Consider the following 16,863-nt stretch of genomic DNA (forward strand, 5'->3'; position numbering starts at 1 on the left):
AAATAAGGCATATTTTTATGACTGCTGAATACCAATATCTTACAAGGCAACTGCTCTCTACGTATCTCCTCACAGACCGGACATATAGCCACGCAGTGGATTATGCTCAATGTAGTTAATGATCACATTTGCTGTGCTAAACTATGTACAACATTGGCCTGTTGGAAACTACAACTCCTACTACATTGCACAGTACAGGCATGATCTGATTTCTTTCTAGAGAAACTGCAGTGCAATGTGCGCATTGAGCTCACAGAAACAAACAAAGAAATGGAATACTAATAAGTGAACCAATGTTCATGAATTAGTTGTGTAAAAAGCGAAAAATAACTGAACATTCGGTTAATCGCTCGGCACTACTTATAGATGATTTGGACAAAGCGTAAACAATACTAATATAGGAACCATTGCTTTGCATTGTGCCACAGATGCAAATCAATTAGCAGTGGCCAGGTAAACAACCAAGGCATGCATTTCTTTCATATCATACTTCGTCTATAGACTGCTTACAGGGTAAGAAACCCAATGTAATATTGTCATTTGAATTATACATTTCAAAAAGGGATTGATCAAATGTTCCTTACTTTAAATGCCATCTCAGACAACCTTCCCTTTAACAATAAATGTATGTCAAGTATAACTGAACATTTAAATACAGTTTCAAGTTAATAGCATCTGTTAAGTCACCTATTAAGAAGAACATGACCCACACAACCAAAACATTCAACTTAAGGTTTGTATTTATTAATTATTTTTTTTAAAAGCACTGGCAGTTTTGTATCAAGCAAACAATGGAACCAAATTATTAGCATTGTTCCATATCACAAAAAATAATGAGCGATAAAAAGAATGAAACCACACAAATGATAAGTCATAATAAATTAAATCAGCGAAATAATAGAAACACATGCTTAGACGTGGGTGTTGCACAGGAAATATGGAAGTTCCAGCGCTCAATTCTTAAGACACCTGAGAGTATAAATATCAGAGAGCATGTCGCAGCTGTATTCAATTATTTCCACAGTTCCTCTCATCGACGTAAAACAAAGCTGTAATAAAGCCGTTTCTTAAATAATTAATTCATGTAAAAACGTAGCTTTAAAAAAAATCTAAAAACATTGGTTTTGTATGCACAATACAGCTGTGCCTATTTGTATTTATTCATTGGTGTATGGTGAGAAACAATAGGCATCGTTTGCCCTAGGTGTTCAGCGAAGTGAATTAAATAGTTAGAGATATGATTGTTTGTCCCCCCCAAAGCCAGTTTAAGTGGTTTGTCAAATCTCTATTGATTAATTGGTAATTTTATGTGAAGGATTACCGACATAAAGGACTTCATAACTCATACATTAAGCAGGTAATGAGTATTTCATAAATCCCTATGTTAAACGGAAAATAGGGACATAACTGAGATATCAATTTGCGGTCGTTGACATTGGAGTTGATGAAATGTATGGGTTATGAAGTTCTTATGTAGGTTACAGAACTCATCTATTGATACATCTAACGTTGTAGGTCCAAATTGAAATCTTCAATATTGTGCAGGGTAGTGATACATAACAGCACATTTGTATAAGGCGCATGCCAAAACTGATGATCAGCACTACTGAACACCCTGGGGTAAGTAAAAAATACTATGAAAAAAATATTTAAAAAATATTAAGCACAATCAAAACTCTGTACACACAGCATACATAAGAAGATAGACAAGACAAACTAAAGAGACGTTTTCTCTGGCAGAGTGTAGTTTTCAATTGAAGAACAGAAGAAGTTCAAACCGAAGGCTCGATTGGCTTTAGAAGCATTTTGATCCAACTACTTTCCAAGGGAAGATAAATATTACACAAAACAAATTGTGAGGTAAATTATTGTTACTCGTATGTGAAATAATCATTTTGACGAGGCAGACTTGCTTAGTCACCATGTCAGAAAATGACGAGATCCATGGAGACATTCACAATTCATTCAAAAACATAGAAGTATCCAAGTAATATTGTGCCTTTGAAGTTATATAGTCCATGTGTGTTTGAGATAACTGCCAGCAGTTACCATCAGCTGTCAGATTGTAATAACTTGTGAAAACGTGTACAAATGGCAAAAGCGTTCCAACTTAAAAAGTTGAATACATCCCATTACAATGGAACGAACAGTGTTCGAATAACGCAGCAAAAATGAACAATTAAAGTCAGTCTGTTAGTGGAGACATGAGAGAAGGAAGACATCGGAGGGTCTCTACGAGGAGGTGCCTTAGTCATGCAATTGCAATCTTTCCGTGGAGGAAATGACCGTTTTTAAACAGGGCTCTGAGAGCACAGGGTACAGTGTTATCGTGTCTGAGAAAAGCCAGATATGATGAGAGAGGACCGGAATGACCAGCAAACAAACAAAAATACACGTAATAATACAAGTAATAAACCCCCAATCCATCCTTTATAGCACTTCCTAAAGCACTTGGACAAATGTGGCTTACTAACCATTGGTTATAATAAATATAATGAGATAACGTGTATCTTTATCAAATTCCACAGTGTTCAATTGTAGAAGCATATTAACACAGTGAATACCTATCACACAAATTAGCCAAGTAGCGTTCATAAAACCTGTAAGAAAAAGTGTCATATTGCATATGTGTATTTGTGACGTGTCGACGAGTCGGAGTAAACCTGTAGAATTGATTCAAACTGTAAACATGGTAAAAAAAAATTAAAAAGGGAGAAAAAAAAAGGTATGAAATTGTTTAAGGCTTTCTGAGTTTCCTGAAGTGTTGTTCACTGAGACAAAGTAAGAATGTCCATTTGCTGGACAGACAGTGGAAATAGTAGAAAGTGTCTTCTCTTTCTCTAACATAAAGGAAATAGAGACAGACACACGCTCTCTTACGCACACTCACAAGCAGCGCTATCCTATCCAAGCGTATACTCCGTCACCCCTAATATAAGGACTACAATTCATCACAAGCATTACTTCCTCTAATAGAATTTAAGGATATTCTCTACAATAGAAGCTTAAAGCACTTGCATCAGTATCCGACACAATACGACATGTATCATGTGTCAACCTTTCATGGATGGTGGAAACAAAAACAAACAGTTGATCTAGAATTAATAAGGATGGCCTGCAAACTGCTAGTCTTGAGCGGTTTAAACCATTTCATCATCATTACTATGAAAGTGAAGCTTTAAATGATAATAATGCAGTAAATACAATATTGCAAAAATAAATAAAAGACCTAAAGCCAACTAAATTTATTTGAGCGACAAAAACTCATACGACAAAAACACATGGGAATGTGCAACCTCTAAAACTGTGGCTGTGGGATCGGCAACGCGGCTCCCCTTCCACTCGACCTCGACACGCCTCTAGCTAAATATCACTAAAATGGCGCCAACAAAGAAAAAACGGGCACAGTAAAAAAAAAAAAAAACGTGTAGCGCCATCTCCTTAACATAAACCGAGAAAGGAGGAAAACATTTGGCTGCTGCGTGCGGAGACAGCGGACTAAAGACATTGACAAGTCCCTGCATGCGCGAGTGCTTTTCGGGGAAAGGGTTGGAGAGAATTGAGGTTGTGTTGAGGCATTGAGAGTAGTGTCGTCTTCGTCCATCGAGGGCGGGTGGTGGTGAATGCAACCCCATCCAGGTCCTGTTTGTGATGAGTGGTGGACAGGCTGGGGCCTGGCTCGTGGATCTGATTGCCCTGTGACCCTTGCTGATCCCAGCCCTAGATGTGGGAGTGAACCCACTGACCCCTCCACACTACTGGCCCGTGGCGGGGCTGGACACCCCCTGGCCCCCAGAGGACGAGCTCTTACGGCCCAGCATGGACGGCTGGAAGTCGGGGTGGCGGCGGGCGTGCTTGATGAGATGGTCGCTTCGCATGAAGCGCTTGTCGCACAGTGGGCACAGGAAGCGCTTCTCGCCCGTGTGGGTGCGCATGTGGCGAGCCAGCTCGTCAGAGCGGGCAAATTTCTTCTCACAGTCGGACCAGGTGCAGGGAAAGGGTCGTTCACCTGGTGAAGGAAGACAGAAAGAGTCTAGGTCTACACCAAACATTTGAATCAAAATACTGAGTCCAGTCAGACTGGGGGTCAAGCATTGCCCTGCTTGTGCCAATCACTTACACAAGCCATTAAGGTAGAAACACAGAGGTTGGTAGTAAGGTAAATTCATGGGAGACCCTTATGTACCCACCAATTTAGTTTAAAAAAGTTCACAATATTATCAGCACCCTTTTTTAATGCAAGGAAATCAACCTATTTTGAAACGAAAAACTTTAATCTATCCGGTTATGGTTCATATGGGTAGTGAAGAGTGAAATTTAAAAAAGTGAATGCGAAATGTAGACCGCAATAGATATTGACACTCATATGGTAGGCTACCTCCAACATATGGTGGGCGGCCATAGAAGAGGCCTCCCTCAACACCTCCACGTCTCCTAGGAAAGGCTCGAACTGGGTTCAGAAATGTGAAACCTTCAAAAGGGCTGCCTTGTTTTCAAGTGATTAACTTGACACAAAGTTGTGAAATAGCGTTGAATTATCCACATTAAAAGTGTGAAAATGTTCATTTAAAGCAGGCATTCCCAAACTACCATTATTCACAAATGGGTAATAGCCAGGCTAATAACCTACAGTAAAATGGTTTGAGGAGGGGTGAGGACACTTTTTACGTTGACTATTAACGTTAGTTAAAATGATAACCCCAAGGTGACGTCTGTAAGGCTATTTCGTGGCCCTAGAACAGTGCCGTAATTGAGTAATAGGAGTCAAACGAGGGGGTGCCAGGGGCTATATTCAAGACCGCAAAGAGGACCAGCGTTTCGCAACACGCCCAACTCGGTCTGTGCTAGGAGGGATCCCTACCCCTCAACCCACTCCCGTTTTGTGGGCGTTCCCCGACGACTTGTTCTTTTCAATACGATTTCCTCTTCTAATCCATCTGCGCCTGTTATTTCACTGACCCCTGAACCTCAAGACCGTGCGGACACCTGATGCATGTACACAAAGTAACAGCGCTAAACATACAACTTTGACGTGGAAAACAATGACAGACGTGGGTGGTTTCCAACAAAGAAAACGGCGTTTTTCATACAAAAACCTGACTCGCACCCAATGGCCACATTGACGCGAGGTGGGATTAAACGAGTTGTCAGCTCGAGCTAAAAGAACCACGGTGCCTGCGCAAACGCCCCCGAACGCTACGTTTCTCTCTCTCGAACTCACTCGTCGTATGCAAATCTAGCCTACACGTTCGTCACTAGTCACTATGCTTTTTCGTCCAGCCCCATTCTTTTGTTCGTTTACTTCTTTGTTATGAGCCCTCTGGTTGGAGAGTTTTTCCCTCTTTCGGAGAGTATTGTACAAACTCGCGGGTAAACGACAGCCACCCCAATGTACAGTATATATCCCTGTGACGAAAAACACCTTTCTTCAGGGGGAAAAATGTGATATATATGTAGAGAGGAGAGTGACACTAAAAGGAGGAGTGTTTAGTGAGTATGGCCAAACTAGAAGTTCTGGAACAACTTGGATAGTAAAGGGTTGTTTGTTCAGATTACATGCCCAAAACATTTTTATTTTTACAGTTAGAGCTAGCTACATAATTGTACCTGTATGGGTTCTGATATGGGCTTTCAGATGAGACGATTTCCCATAAACTCTGTCACAGCCGTCGAAAGTGCACTGGTGTCGTTTTACTGGGGACCGAGGCGCTCCTCCTCCCCACTGTTGCTGAGTGGCATTGTACTGTCCAGGAATTGGAGTAGCAGAGGGGGTCATGGTAGGGGTAGTTGAGTCAGACAACGTGGTGTAGCCGCTCTCCCCACACGAGGAGTTGCTGCTTTCCGAGTAGGCCGACATGGGCCGGAATTTACTGTGGAGGTCCGTGAGGATCCCGGCCACCTTCATCATGTTGGCCCCCTCGAGTCTCATCGTCTCGCGCACCTCCCTGTCCTCGTTCGACCCTTCAGGCTCCCCAGGAAGAAGGGCCTGGGGAGGGGGCTGGGCTGCAACTGGGGTGGGTCGGTGTAAGACGGGACCGCTAGATATCGACACCAGACATTCGGCGGCGAAGTAATCGGAATAGTCCATCATCGACATAATGTTTTATCGTTGACTTTAGCAAGTCCTTTATCTTGTAAAATTCCGTCTTGTTTTCGGAGCGGACGAGCCAGAGATGTCGACCTCGTTTTTAGCAGACTAACTCGTTGGACCGACCTTTCTAGCTATCCCTATACCGTCAAAGTCTGATACGTATGCTCGAAAACATCCAATTATATAAAACAAAATAAGAATATATACTGCCCAAACTTGCCCGTGCCTTCAGCCCACATGCGTGCTTTACATCGTCCGACGGTTCATTGTGTCTGCCTCTGGAAAGCCGGTCAAACCTACGCCCCCCTGTACAGAGCACCACGCACAAACTTACGTTACGGACTGACGTGAACGGCGGGCGTGGTTGAAGCAAACGACCGATACAAACAGCGTGGAGTGGTGGCTGAGTTGATGGGGGGAGCCATAGCCAGTGGCGGACTGGAGCATGAATTCGGCCCTGGCATTTTATCCACACCAGCCCACATCATTGGGCACACCGCCAACTCACCCCCACCATCAGATGTACATTATAAAATCCAACATAATGACTTAGGCTTTATTGCAAATTAGGGCTTGTCATATTCCCCTGAATCATCACCTACCCTAGGTGTTCAAATCAAATTTTATTGGTCACATTACATGTTTAGCAGGTGTTATTACATTACATTACATTACATTACATTTAAGTCATTTAGCAGACGCTCTTATCCAGAGCGACGTAGCGAAATGCTTGTGTTTCTAGCTCCAACATTGAATTAACATCTAACAATTCACAATAATACACACAATACACACAAACCTAAAAGTAAAATAATGGAATTAAGGAATATATAAATATTAGGATGAGCAATGTCAAGTGGCATTGACAAAAATATAGTAGAATAGAAACCAGTATAGACGTATGAGATGAGTAAAGCAAAAATATGTAAACATTAAAGTGACTTGTGTTCCATTATTAAAGTGGCCAGTGATTTCAAGTCTATGTATATAGGCAGCAGCCTCTAAGGTGCAGGGTTACGTAACCGGGTGAAAGCCGCCTACTGATGGCTATTTAACAGTCTGATGGACTTAAGATAGAAGCTGTTTTTCAATCTCTCTGTCCTAGCTTTGATGCACCTGTACTGACCTCGCCTTCTGGATGATAGCGGGGTGAACAGGCAGTGGCTCAGGCGGTTGTTGTCCTTGATTATATTTTTGGCCTTCCTGTGACATCGGGTGCTGTAGGTGTCCTGGAGGGCAGGCAGTTTTCCCCCGGTGATGCGTTGTGCAGACAGTTGCCGTACCAGGTGGTGATACAGCCGACAAGATGCTCTCAATTTTGCATCTCTAAAAGTTTGTGAGGGTTTTAGGTGCCAAGCCAAATTTCTTCAACCTCCTGGGATTGAAGAGGCGCTGTTGTGCCTTCTTCGTCACACTGTCTGTGTGAGTGGACCATTTCAGATCATCTGTGAAGTGTAGGGTGGCACACAATTAGCCCAGCGTCGTCCGGGTTAGGGTTTGGCGGGTGTAGTCCGGCATTGTAAATATGAATTTGTTCTTAACTGACTTTCCTAGTTAAATAAAGGTCAAATAAAAGAAAAAAATACGCGAAGGAACTTGAAGCTTTCCATGTGCTCTACTGCGGTCCTGTCAATGTGGATAGGGGCATGCTCCCTCTGCTGTTTCCTGAAGTCTACGATCAGCCTGTTTCATTTTAGTAACCGAAAGGTTGCAAGTTCAAATCCCCGAGCTGACAAGGTACAAAATCTGTCGTTCTGCCCCTGAACTAGGCCGTCATTGAAAATAAGAATTTGTTCTTAACTGACTTGCCTAGTAAAATAAAGGTAAAATAAAAAAAAAATTGTCAACATTGAGTGAGAGGTTATTTTCCTGGTACCACACTCCCAGGGCTCTGGCACCACCTGGGGGCGGCCCTTCAGGAAGTTCTGGACCCAGTTGCACAGGGCGGGGTTCAGAACCTGAGCTTAATGATGAGCTTGGAGGGTACTATGGTGTTGAAGGCTGAGCTATAGTCATTGAACAGCATTCTGACGTTCTTATTCCTATTGTCCAGATGGGATAGGGCAGTGTGATGGTGATTGCATTGTCTGTGGATCTATTGTGGCAGTAAGCAAATTGAAGTGGGCTAGGGTGTCAGGTAAGGTAGAGGTGATATGATCCTTAACTATCCTCTCAAAGCATTTCATGATAACAGAAGTGAGTGCTACAGGGCGATTGTCATTTTTTGTTCAGTTACCTTTGCTTTCTTGATTACAGAAACAATGGTGGACATCTTGAAGCAAGTGGGGACAGCAGATTGGGACAGGGAGAGATTGAATATGTCCGTTAACATGCCAGCTGGTCTGCTTATGCTCCGAGGACGCGGCTAGGGATGCCATCTTGGCCCGACAGCCTTGCGAGGGTTAACACACTTAGTTGTCTCACTCATGTCAGCCACGGAGAACGAGAGCCCACAGGCCTTGGGAGCGGGCTGCGTCGTTGACACTGTGTTATCCTTGAAGCGGGCGAAGAAGGTATTTAGCTTGTCTGGGAGCAAGATGTCGGTGTACACGAAGTGGCTGGTTTTCTCTTTGTAATCCGTGATTGTCTGTAGACCCTGCCACATACATCTCATGTCTGACCCGTTGAATTGCGACTCCACTTTGTCTCTGTTTGAGGGGTGCTGAGGAGGAGTATTTCTGTCTGTAATAAAGCCCTTTTGTGTGGAAAAATGTCATCTGATTGGCTGTGGCTGGCTCCCCAATGGGTGGGCCTGTCCCCTTCCAGGCCCACCCATGGCTGCGCCCCATTGCCCAGTCATGTGAAATCCATACATTAGGGCCTAATTTATTTATTTAAATGGACTGTTTTGCTTCTATGAACTGCAACTCAGTAAAATCATTGAAGTTGTTGCATGATGTGTTTAGATTTTTGTTCAGTGTACATAGAGTACATGAATACTCTATGATATTGGTATTTCAACAACCATGCAAATGTATGATGCTTTTTTTTCTTAATTCCATCCATCGTAGATCATCATTTATACGCTGTCAAAAATGATCAATGTTTTCGGTTCCTCTTTCAATTCATCTGAGAATGTCCCTATTCTATTTGAGGTCTATTACCTAAGAGATGAGGCAAGACAAGGACACTAGATGTCCCTCTACTTCAGCCAATGACACCCATCATATATACTGTAGCTTCACATAACCCAGTCACAGCCCATGTTCTCTGGCTGTCTGTTTGTGAAGCCATCTGTCACACAATAATTACTCACTAAAGCAAATCTGACCTTCATAATAGTGGATATCATGCTGTAATAGACTTATAATAGGGCATATAGGCAATAAGATTAATCGGATAGACCTTTATGTACAGCACTTTTGTCCTCATAACCCACACATTACATTGTAAGTCAGCAAGGGTTGCCCATGTTTATTATGGGGTTCATTAGGATGGGCGATCCTAATGACGGGGATCCTAATGAACCCCATAATAAACATGGGCAACCCTTGCTTACTTACATTTACATTTACATTTAAGTCATTTATGTAATGCGTGGGTTATGAGGACAAAAGTGCATTGCTGTAAGACTCACAGAGAATAAGTCTACTGTATCGTATTTGCAACATTTTGACAACCAAACTGCCATAACATTGTTGATTCTCACCAGAAAACAACAGATATAAAACGTTTAAATCCCAAAGTGTGTTGTGCTTTTCTGTCTGGAACCCGTCTTTCGCCATATGGGGGTTTTATATACCATAGAGAGGCGTTGCATTGATTGGGGGCCCAATGTTATGTCAAGTGATTGGCTCAGTGGTATGTTTGTAGCTCCAGGCTGGAAGGTATTTCCTGATTGGATGTTTTGAGCAGTGCGGGTCACTGTGGCAGCAGGGACAGGCACAAGCATAGGCATTCACTGGCTGTGCGAGAGAACAGTGACTGTTCTTCAGCCCAACTACTTACATGTGGAGTCTTGGAAGCCTGGGCTGCTGCAGTGACTTGAGACTGCTATGGCCGTGCCTCAGCTTGGATTATTATGCTCTCTCATCTTCACAGCTCTCATTTTACTACACAGTAAGCTCTCTATGGTTTGTGACTGGATTTGTGATTTGACTTATTCACATAGCTGGTTCTCGTTTCAGACAGGGATAACTGACCGGGCTTATCAGGTGAATAATGGACAGTAACTGATGGTCCTTTTTGACAGCGGAGAACATGAGCGAATTCATTAGAAGTTAGACATGGGTATGGAGTGAATTAAAAGTTATGTTGGAGACTGTCAGTGAGTTTTCAGGCTTGTTCGAAGGGTTTTGTGTGTAGATGTTGCGATTTTGATGTTTTTCTGCAGTAGGTAATTGCCTTCAGATGGATCAACAACTCTGCCGCCCAGAATGCATTGGTGAGAGCAAATAATTGAGTGATAATTCCCTATCTTATTCCAAGCTGAAGTAAATGTATATTTTCTGATATAGTCACAATGTTTTCCATGATTGGACAATAGATCAAAAGCCTTAGTAAACTATGAATAAATAATTATGTCATGATATGTAAACCTTTATAATATAAATCATTTATAATGGATTATACATGAAAGTTATTTTAAAGTGTTACCAGATAATGATGATTCAAAATAGGTATATGATTTGCTGGTTACAGCTTCCTCATCCCCTGACAAGTCGTACCAGAGAGGGGTGAGATACACGTACAGGTACAGCTCGACGATAACCACGACTCTACAAGGCTCTACCTCAGGTAGAAATGGACTGGCTCTCGACTGTGTGGTGGACATTGACGTGATTTCCAAGTGTCACCTTATGATGCAGGTCAGATATGCAGAAAAGTGACGCCAATATGGTGATTTTTGATGTCGTTGAAAAAAGTCACTCTGCAAATCCACCAATGTAAAATCCTTTGAATTCACCTTAAAATGCTGTTTTAAAATGTTGACATGTAAAAAATAAATGGGAACTCCAGTTCCCCCTGGTTCCTCCCCATTTCCAGCGTTGAATATCATTTTTAAAAATGGGAAATGAATATGATGTGGGACTTTTTAGTGATGTTCTTTTCTACGCTCCCTGTAGATCAGGAATCCACAGATAAAGCGTCTTTCTCCCCAGAAGGAACATTCTGTGCAACGCCTAAAGAGTTTGAGGTAATCTGAAATCACAGCATCAAAATTGCTTGCATTGTGCGTTTTATGTGTGTTTTGTGTGTATTTTCTTTTTTACATGTGTGTGATCTTTCTTTCCCTTGCTTATGTGCGAGTTTCCCCAAAAATTTCATGTGTTTTGCTTATTCTTCGTACCTTTTGCGTCTTAGACCAAATTAAAGTTGGCATATTACAAAAAAGTTGGCATATTACAATGTGCACATCGATAATTTCTTAAGTGTTTCTGCTATCAAATCATGATTGATAATGGATGATTTGAGTTGCAAAAATACAAATGCTCCACAACAATGCATGATTTGATAGCACAATAGTGCAGAAATGATACAAGCACATTAGTCCCAGATCATTCCAGATTGTTATTCCTGAGAATGTGATACTCTGCTCCGACAACACCATTCATGTGTCTAGGGGTCCTGGGGGTCTTGAGGTCCTGGGGGTCTCATCTGGTGTTTTGGTTACTATCACAGGGAGTCGCTGGAGAGGAGTCGCCTCAAGTTCTCCCTCCAGGGGGGAAAGGTCACGGCCCTCTGTCCACAGGAGGGGGAGCAGCTGTGGACTCTGAACATCAAGAGAGCTCTACTGAGCATGCTCCAGACCTCCCGCACCGCCGAGAAGCAGGAAGTAGTGAAGGAGGTGAGGGGGGAATGATTCGTCTCCCAATATGAGTAATAGCAGGATAGGCCATGCATGAAACACTTAGGTTAGTATTTGCAGTAGGAGGACGACATGTTGCAGTGGTGTCCAGAGTCTGTTCTGCACGGCTACTGTGGGTGCAGGCTTTTGTTCCAGCCCAGCACTAACCCAGTTAACTAAGTAATTATGATCTGCATTGAATACCATGATTCATTAATTATTTGGATCAAGTGTGTCACAGCTGGGCTGGAACAAAAGCCTGCACATCCTGTAGCTCTCCAGAACCTAGTTTGGACACCAGGTCTTCATACCATATTGTACATTGGACAATGCTCTGCCTTTTTTCCTTCCCGTGTCAATTCTTCAGACGGATCTGTACGGGACCTGCACGAGTAAGTATGAGAGGAGAGGGCCTCTACTGGTGAAGACGAGGAACCTCAGGCAGTGTCAACAGGACCGACTGGCTTACTTCTGGCCCAATTCCACCCCTCTGAGAGAGGACACGGTGAGATCTTCTACCACCCCCCCCCCAACATGGAACAGTCAATGGTTACCATAGTCACAACCAATCACTGATGTCTTTCTCTTGCATTGATATTGGGACATGCAGTGCATAATGAAATCCAGAAGTGCGAGGGACTGATGCCCATTTCTGTGACTTGGAAACCTTCTAGTGAAAGTTTGGTTCATAACGGATCTGTTAGATTGTCAGTAGGTTTCAGATGGATCTAAAAATTGGTAGCCTGAGTCCCAGATCGTTTTGTGCTGTCTTGCCAACTCCATTGCTGTCATGGCGTGACAATGACAGCAATCGAGTAGACAACACAAACAGATATGGGACTCAGGCTGAACCATTTGTGTCAAATAAGCAAAATGCCGTACCTTCCACCAGTATCTTGTGTAACCTCAAGCCAGTTAACACTTCCACTTTTACCAAGGGGTGTTCCTATCTCTTATGTCCACTTCAGACAGTGGACTCCAAACTCCAATGTACCCAGCGGCATGGGACTACAGTGATGGAGGAGGTCAACTGCACAGAGATCATCTCCATGGTACCATTGTCAGGGTCAACCGGAGTGGTGAAGACCCAGACCGTCTCTACCCTTACGCTGCTCAGAGCCCAGAAAGGCACACCCTCAGGAGTGGGTGTGTATTCTGATTCCCTCCTCAGGACTGGCTGAGTATAGGCTATACTGTAGCATACCTGAATGACTGTGTCACTGTGTACCCGTCTGACATCAAGGTGTTGTAGTGTGTGTCTGTGTAAAAGCTAATGCTGCCAAAATAATCTACTACTACTACACTTCTATTAGCTAGGAAGCAATCATATTGATGTTACTTTCATCACACTACTACGACTACTACTGCTAGTACCACTATGGCTGTTGCAAACCTTAAATATATTCTCAATCATTCTTTGAGAATGTAATTATCTCAGCCATTCAAATTGAGAGGCTGAAAGGTCTAACTTTTATTCAAATGAATTTCACTTTGCCACTTAGGCCCCACTCTCTCAATAATATGATATTCATTTCAATGATATTGTCCCTCCCTCAGATACACTGGGTCCAGGTGTCCTGAGTGACCTCCAGTTTGTGGAGGAGGGGGCTGAAGGCCAAGTCCGAGGCAGGACGTCCTCCCCCCAAGAGGCAACGGACACCGTTAGGAAGCTGTGTGGTCTTACCTCTGACCAGCAACAGGTAGGACCCCAATTTTCCAAGACATCAAAAGGGAGTAATTCACGCTTATGACTAGTCTTACAATGCATTATAGTCAATCAATCATATTTATTTATAAAGCCCTTTTTAAATCAGCAGATGTCACAACATGCTTATACAGAAACCCTAGGCTAGGAAAAGCATCCTAGAAAAGGCAGAAACTCAGGAAGAAACCTAGAGAGGAACCAGGCTCTGAGGGATGGCTGTGCCGGGTGGAGATTATAAGAGTACATGGCCATTACGGTCAGATTGTTCTTCAAGATGTTCAAACAGTCATAGATGACCAGCTGGGTCAAACAATAATCACAGTGGTTGTAGAGCAGTGGTCACCAACCTTTTCTAAGTCAAGATCACTTTCGCAGTCAAAAAGCACGCTAAGATCTACTGCTCAGATTTGTTTTTTTTTACATTAACCTCACAGAAACAGTTTTGTAGGAATGAGGTTTGGGCTGTAGGCCTAATACATATCACAGCATATTGGCTACATGATTGGCCTGCCAATGTTGTTAATCAGACCATATTGTATTTCAAAACTCGAGCTTTGATAACAAAATAGTCAGTTGGTTCAGCACTTGTGAGGCACTGTGGAGGATGAATTGAAATTGTTTGCTTTTTTATTTTGCTGGACTGATGGTACCTCCATCTGATGGTCGGCGAGGTCAAGTCACCACGTCAGTGATCTTCAGGTCAAAAAGTCGGAAGAGTTTCCGACTTGGAATTCCGACTTGGATGACCGTTCAAAACGTTTGTTCCTAGAAGATCGGCCAGTTGGAATAAATGTCAGGAATGTCAGTCAGGAATAAATGTCAGTTGGCTTAGCAAGCGTTCAGAGGCTGAGACACCAGGTGCGGTAGAGAGAGAGGGAGAGGGAGAGGGAGAGGGAGAGGGAGAGGGAGAGGGAGAGAGGGAGAGAGGAGAGGGAGGGAGAGAGAGAGAGAGAGAGAGAGAGAGAGAGGAGAGGGAGAGGGAGAGGGAGAGGGAGAGGGAGAGGGAGAGAGAGAGAGAGAGAGAGAGAGAGAGAGAGAGAGAGAGAGAGAGAGAGAGAGGAGAGGGAGAGGGAGAGGGAGGGTCGGGGTTCCATAGCCCCAGGCAGAACAGTTGAAACTGGAGCAGCAGCAATACTAGGTAGCACGTCTGGTGAACAGGTCAGGGTTCCATAGCCACAGGCAAAACAGCAGAAACTGAATCAGCAGCACGACCAAGTGGACTGGGGACGGAGAAAGCCGGGAGTCCTGAGGCATAGTCCTAGGGCTCAGGTCCTCCGGGAGGGGAGCGAGAAAGAGAGAGAGAGAGATGGGAGAATTAGAGGGAGCATACTTAAGTTCACACAGGACACCATATAAGACTGGAGAATTTCACCAGATAGGACAAACTGACCCTGGGCCCAGGCACATAGACTATTGGAGCATAGATACTGGAGGCTGAGACAGGGGGGTCGGGGGACACTGTGGCCCTGTTCGACGATACACCCGGACAGGGCCAACCAGGCAGGATATAACCCCACCCACTTTGCCAAAGCAGAGCCCCCACACCACTAAAGGGATATCAACAGACCACTAACTTACTACGCTGAGACAAAGCTGAGAATAGCCCACAAAGATCTCCTCCACCTCACGAGTCCGAGACGGCTTAAAACCAGACAGGAAGATCACGTCAGTGACTCAATCCCTCCTAGGGACGGCATGGAAAAGCACTAGTGAAACAGGGTCTCAGAGGCAGAGAATCCAAGTGCAGAGAGGGGAGCCGGCCAGGCAGAGACACCAAGGGCGGTTCGTCACTCCGGTGCCTTGCCGTTCACCTTCGCACCCCCAGGCCAGACTAAATCAAATCAAAACAAATTGATTTATATAGCCCTTCGTACATCAGCTGATATCTCAAAGTGCTGTACAGAAACCCAGCCTAAAACCCCAAACAGCAAACAATGCAGGTGTCGAAGCACGGTGGCTAGGAAAAACTCCCTAGAAAGGCCAAAACCTAGGAAGAAACCTAGAGAGGAACCAGGCTATGTGGGGTGGCCAGTCCTCTTCTGGCTGTGACTACACTCAATCATAGGACCTACTGAAGAGATGAATCTTCAGTAAAGACTTAAAGGTTCGAGACCAAGTTTGCGTCTCTCACATGGATATGCAGACCATTCCATAAAAATTGAGCTCTATAGGAGAAAGCCCTGCCTCCAGCTTGTTTGCTTAGAAATTGTAGGGACAATAAGGAGTCCTGGGTCTTGTGAAAGTAGTGTACGTGTATTTACAGCATGTACCACAGGAACAAATCGGAGAGATAGGAGCAAGCCCATGTAATGCTATGTAGGTTAACAGTAAAACCTTGAAATCAGCCCTAGCCTCTACAGGAAGCCAGTATAGAGAGGCTAGCATTGGAGTAATATGATTGAAATGGTTCTAGTCAAGATTCTAGCACTAACTGAAGTTAATTTAGTGCTTTATCCAGGTAGCCTGAGAATAGAGCATTGCTGTAGTCTAATCTAGAAGTGACAAAAGCATGGATTATCTTTTCTGCATTATTTTTGGACAAAAAGTTTAGCATATTTCGCAGTGTTACAAAGATAGAAAAATGCTGCCATTGAAATATTCTTGATATGTTCGTCAAAAGAGAGATCAGAGTCCAGAGTAACGCTGAGGTTCTTCTGTTTTATTTGAGACGACTGTACAACCATCAGATTAATTGTCAGATCAAACAGCAGATCTCTAGGGATCTAGAACTAGCATCTCTGTTTTGTCAGAGTTTAAAAGTAAAACATTTTCCGCCATCCAGTTCCTTATGTCTGAAACACAGGCTTCCAAGGGTAGAAAAATTTGGGGCTTCCCCATGTTTCCTCAAAATGTACAGCTGTGTGTTGTCCGCATAGCAGTGAAAGTTGACATTGTTTTCCCGAATGACATCACCAAGAGATAGAATAAGTAGTGAAAACAATAGTGGTCCTAAAACGGAACCCCGAAACGTACAATTGATTTGTCAGAGGACAAACCATCCACAGAGACGAAATGATATCTTTCCGACGAACTAATATCTTTCCGACAGATAAGATCTAAACCAGCCATGTAGAGCAGACCAATTAGGGTTTCTAATCTCTCCAAAAGAATGGTGATCGGTGGTGTCAAAAGCGGCACTAAGGTCTAAGAGCACGAGGACAGATGTAGAGCCTTGGTCTGACGCCATTAAAAGGTCATTTACTACCTTCACGAGTGCAGTCTCAGTACTATGATGGGGTCTACAACCAGACCAGAGTGTTTCGTATACATTATCTGTCT

At 43.5% G+C, this 16,863-nt stretch overlaps 2 protein-coding genes across 4 annotated transcripts in view; one reads left to right on the forward strand and one right to left on the reverse strand.

Moving 5' to 3' along the window:
- LOC124010191 (Krueppel-like factor 9) lies at window positions 1-6,460 on the reverse strand. Its single transcript, XM_046322594.1, has 2 exons — window positions 5,608-6,460; window positions 1-4,009 (listed from the first exon to the last, which is right to left on the reverse strand). Exons 1-2 carry the CDS (start codon window positions 6,095-6,097, stop codon window positions 3,756-3,758), a joined length of 744 nt encoding a protein of 247 aa, XP_046178550.1. The 5' UTR covers window positions 6,098-6,460; the 3' UTR covers window positions 1-3,755.
- A 3,549-nt stretch (window positions 6,461-10,009) lies between these two features.
- LOC124010189 overlaps window positions 10,010-16,863 on the forward strand; it is a 70,301-nt gene continuing 63,447 nt past the window's right edge. For all 3 annotated transcript variants that reach the window (XM_046322589.1, XM_046322591.1, XM_046322590.1), the window contains exons 1-8: window positions 10,010-10,150; window positions 10,425-10,475; window positions 10,733-10,899; window positions 11,158-11,228; window positions 11,714-11,879; window positions 12,247-12,384; window positions 12,848-13,025; window positions 13,437-13,579. In XM_046322589.1, coding sequence (XP_046178545.1) covers window positions 10,087-10,150; window positions 10,425-10,475; window positions 10,733-10,899; window positions 11,158-11,228; window positions 11,714-11,879; window positions 12,247-12,384; window positions 12,848-13,025; window positions 13,437-13,579 — 978 coding nt within the window. In that variant the 5' untranslated portion in view covers window positions 10,010-10,086. The remainder of the gene's footprint in view (window positions 10,151-10,424; window positions 10,476-10,732; window positions 10,900-11,157; window positions 11,229-11,713; window positions 11,880-12,246; window positions 12,385-12,847; window positions 13,026-13,436; window positions 13,580-16,863) is intronic.

The sequence above is a fragment of the Oncorhynchus gorbuscha genome, linkage group LG22 (assembly GCF_021184085.1).
Source record: "Oncorhynchus gorbuscha isolate QuinsamMale2020 ecotype Even-year linkage group LG22, OgorEven_v1.0, whole genome shotgun sequence".
Classification (NCBI taxonomy): domain Eukaryota; kingdom Metazoa; phylum Chordata; class Actinopteri; order Salmoniformes; family Salmonidae; genus Oncorhynchus; species Oncorhynchus gorbuscha.

Bases quoted from the DNA above. Each gene is read 5' to 3' on its own strand.
- LOC124010191 (XM_046322594.1), bottom strand. From the start codon at position 6,097: ATGTCGATGATGGACTATTCCGATTACTTCGCCGCCGAATGTCTGGTG. The intron at 4,010-5,607 runs GTACAATTATGT...TTCCTTCACCAG, and splicing joins CCATATCAGAACCCATACAG to GTGAACGACCCTTTCCCTGC.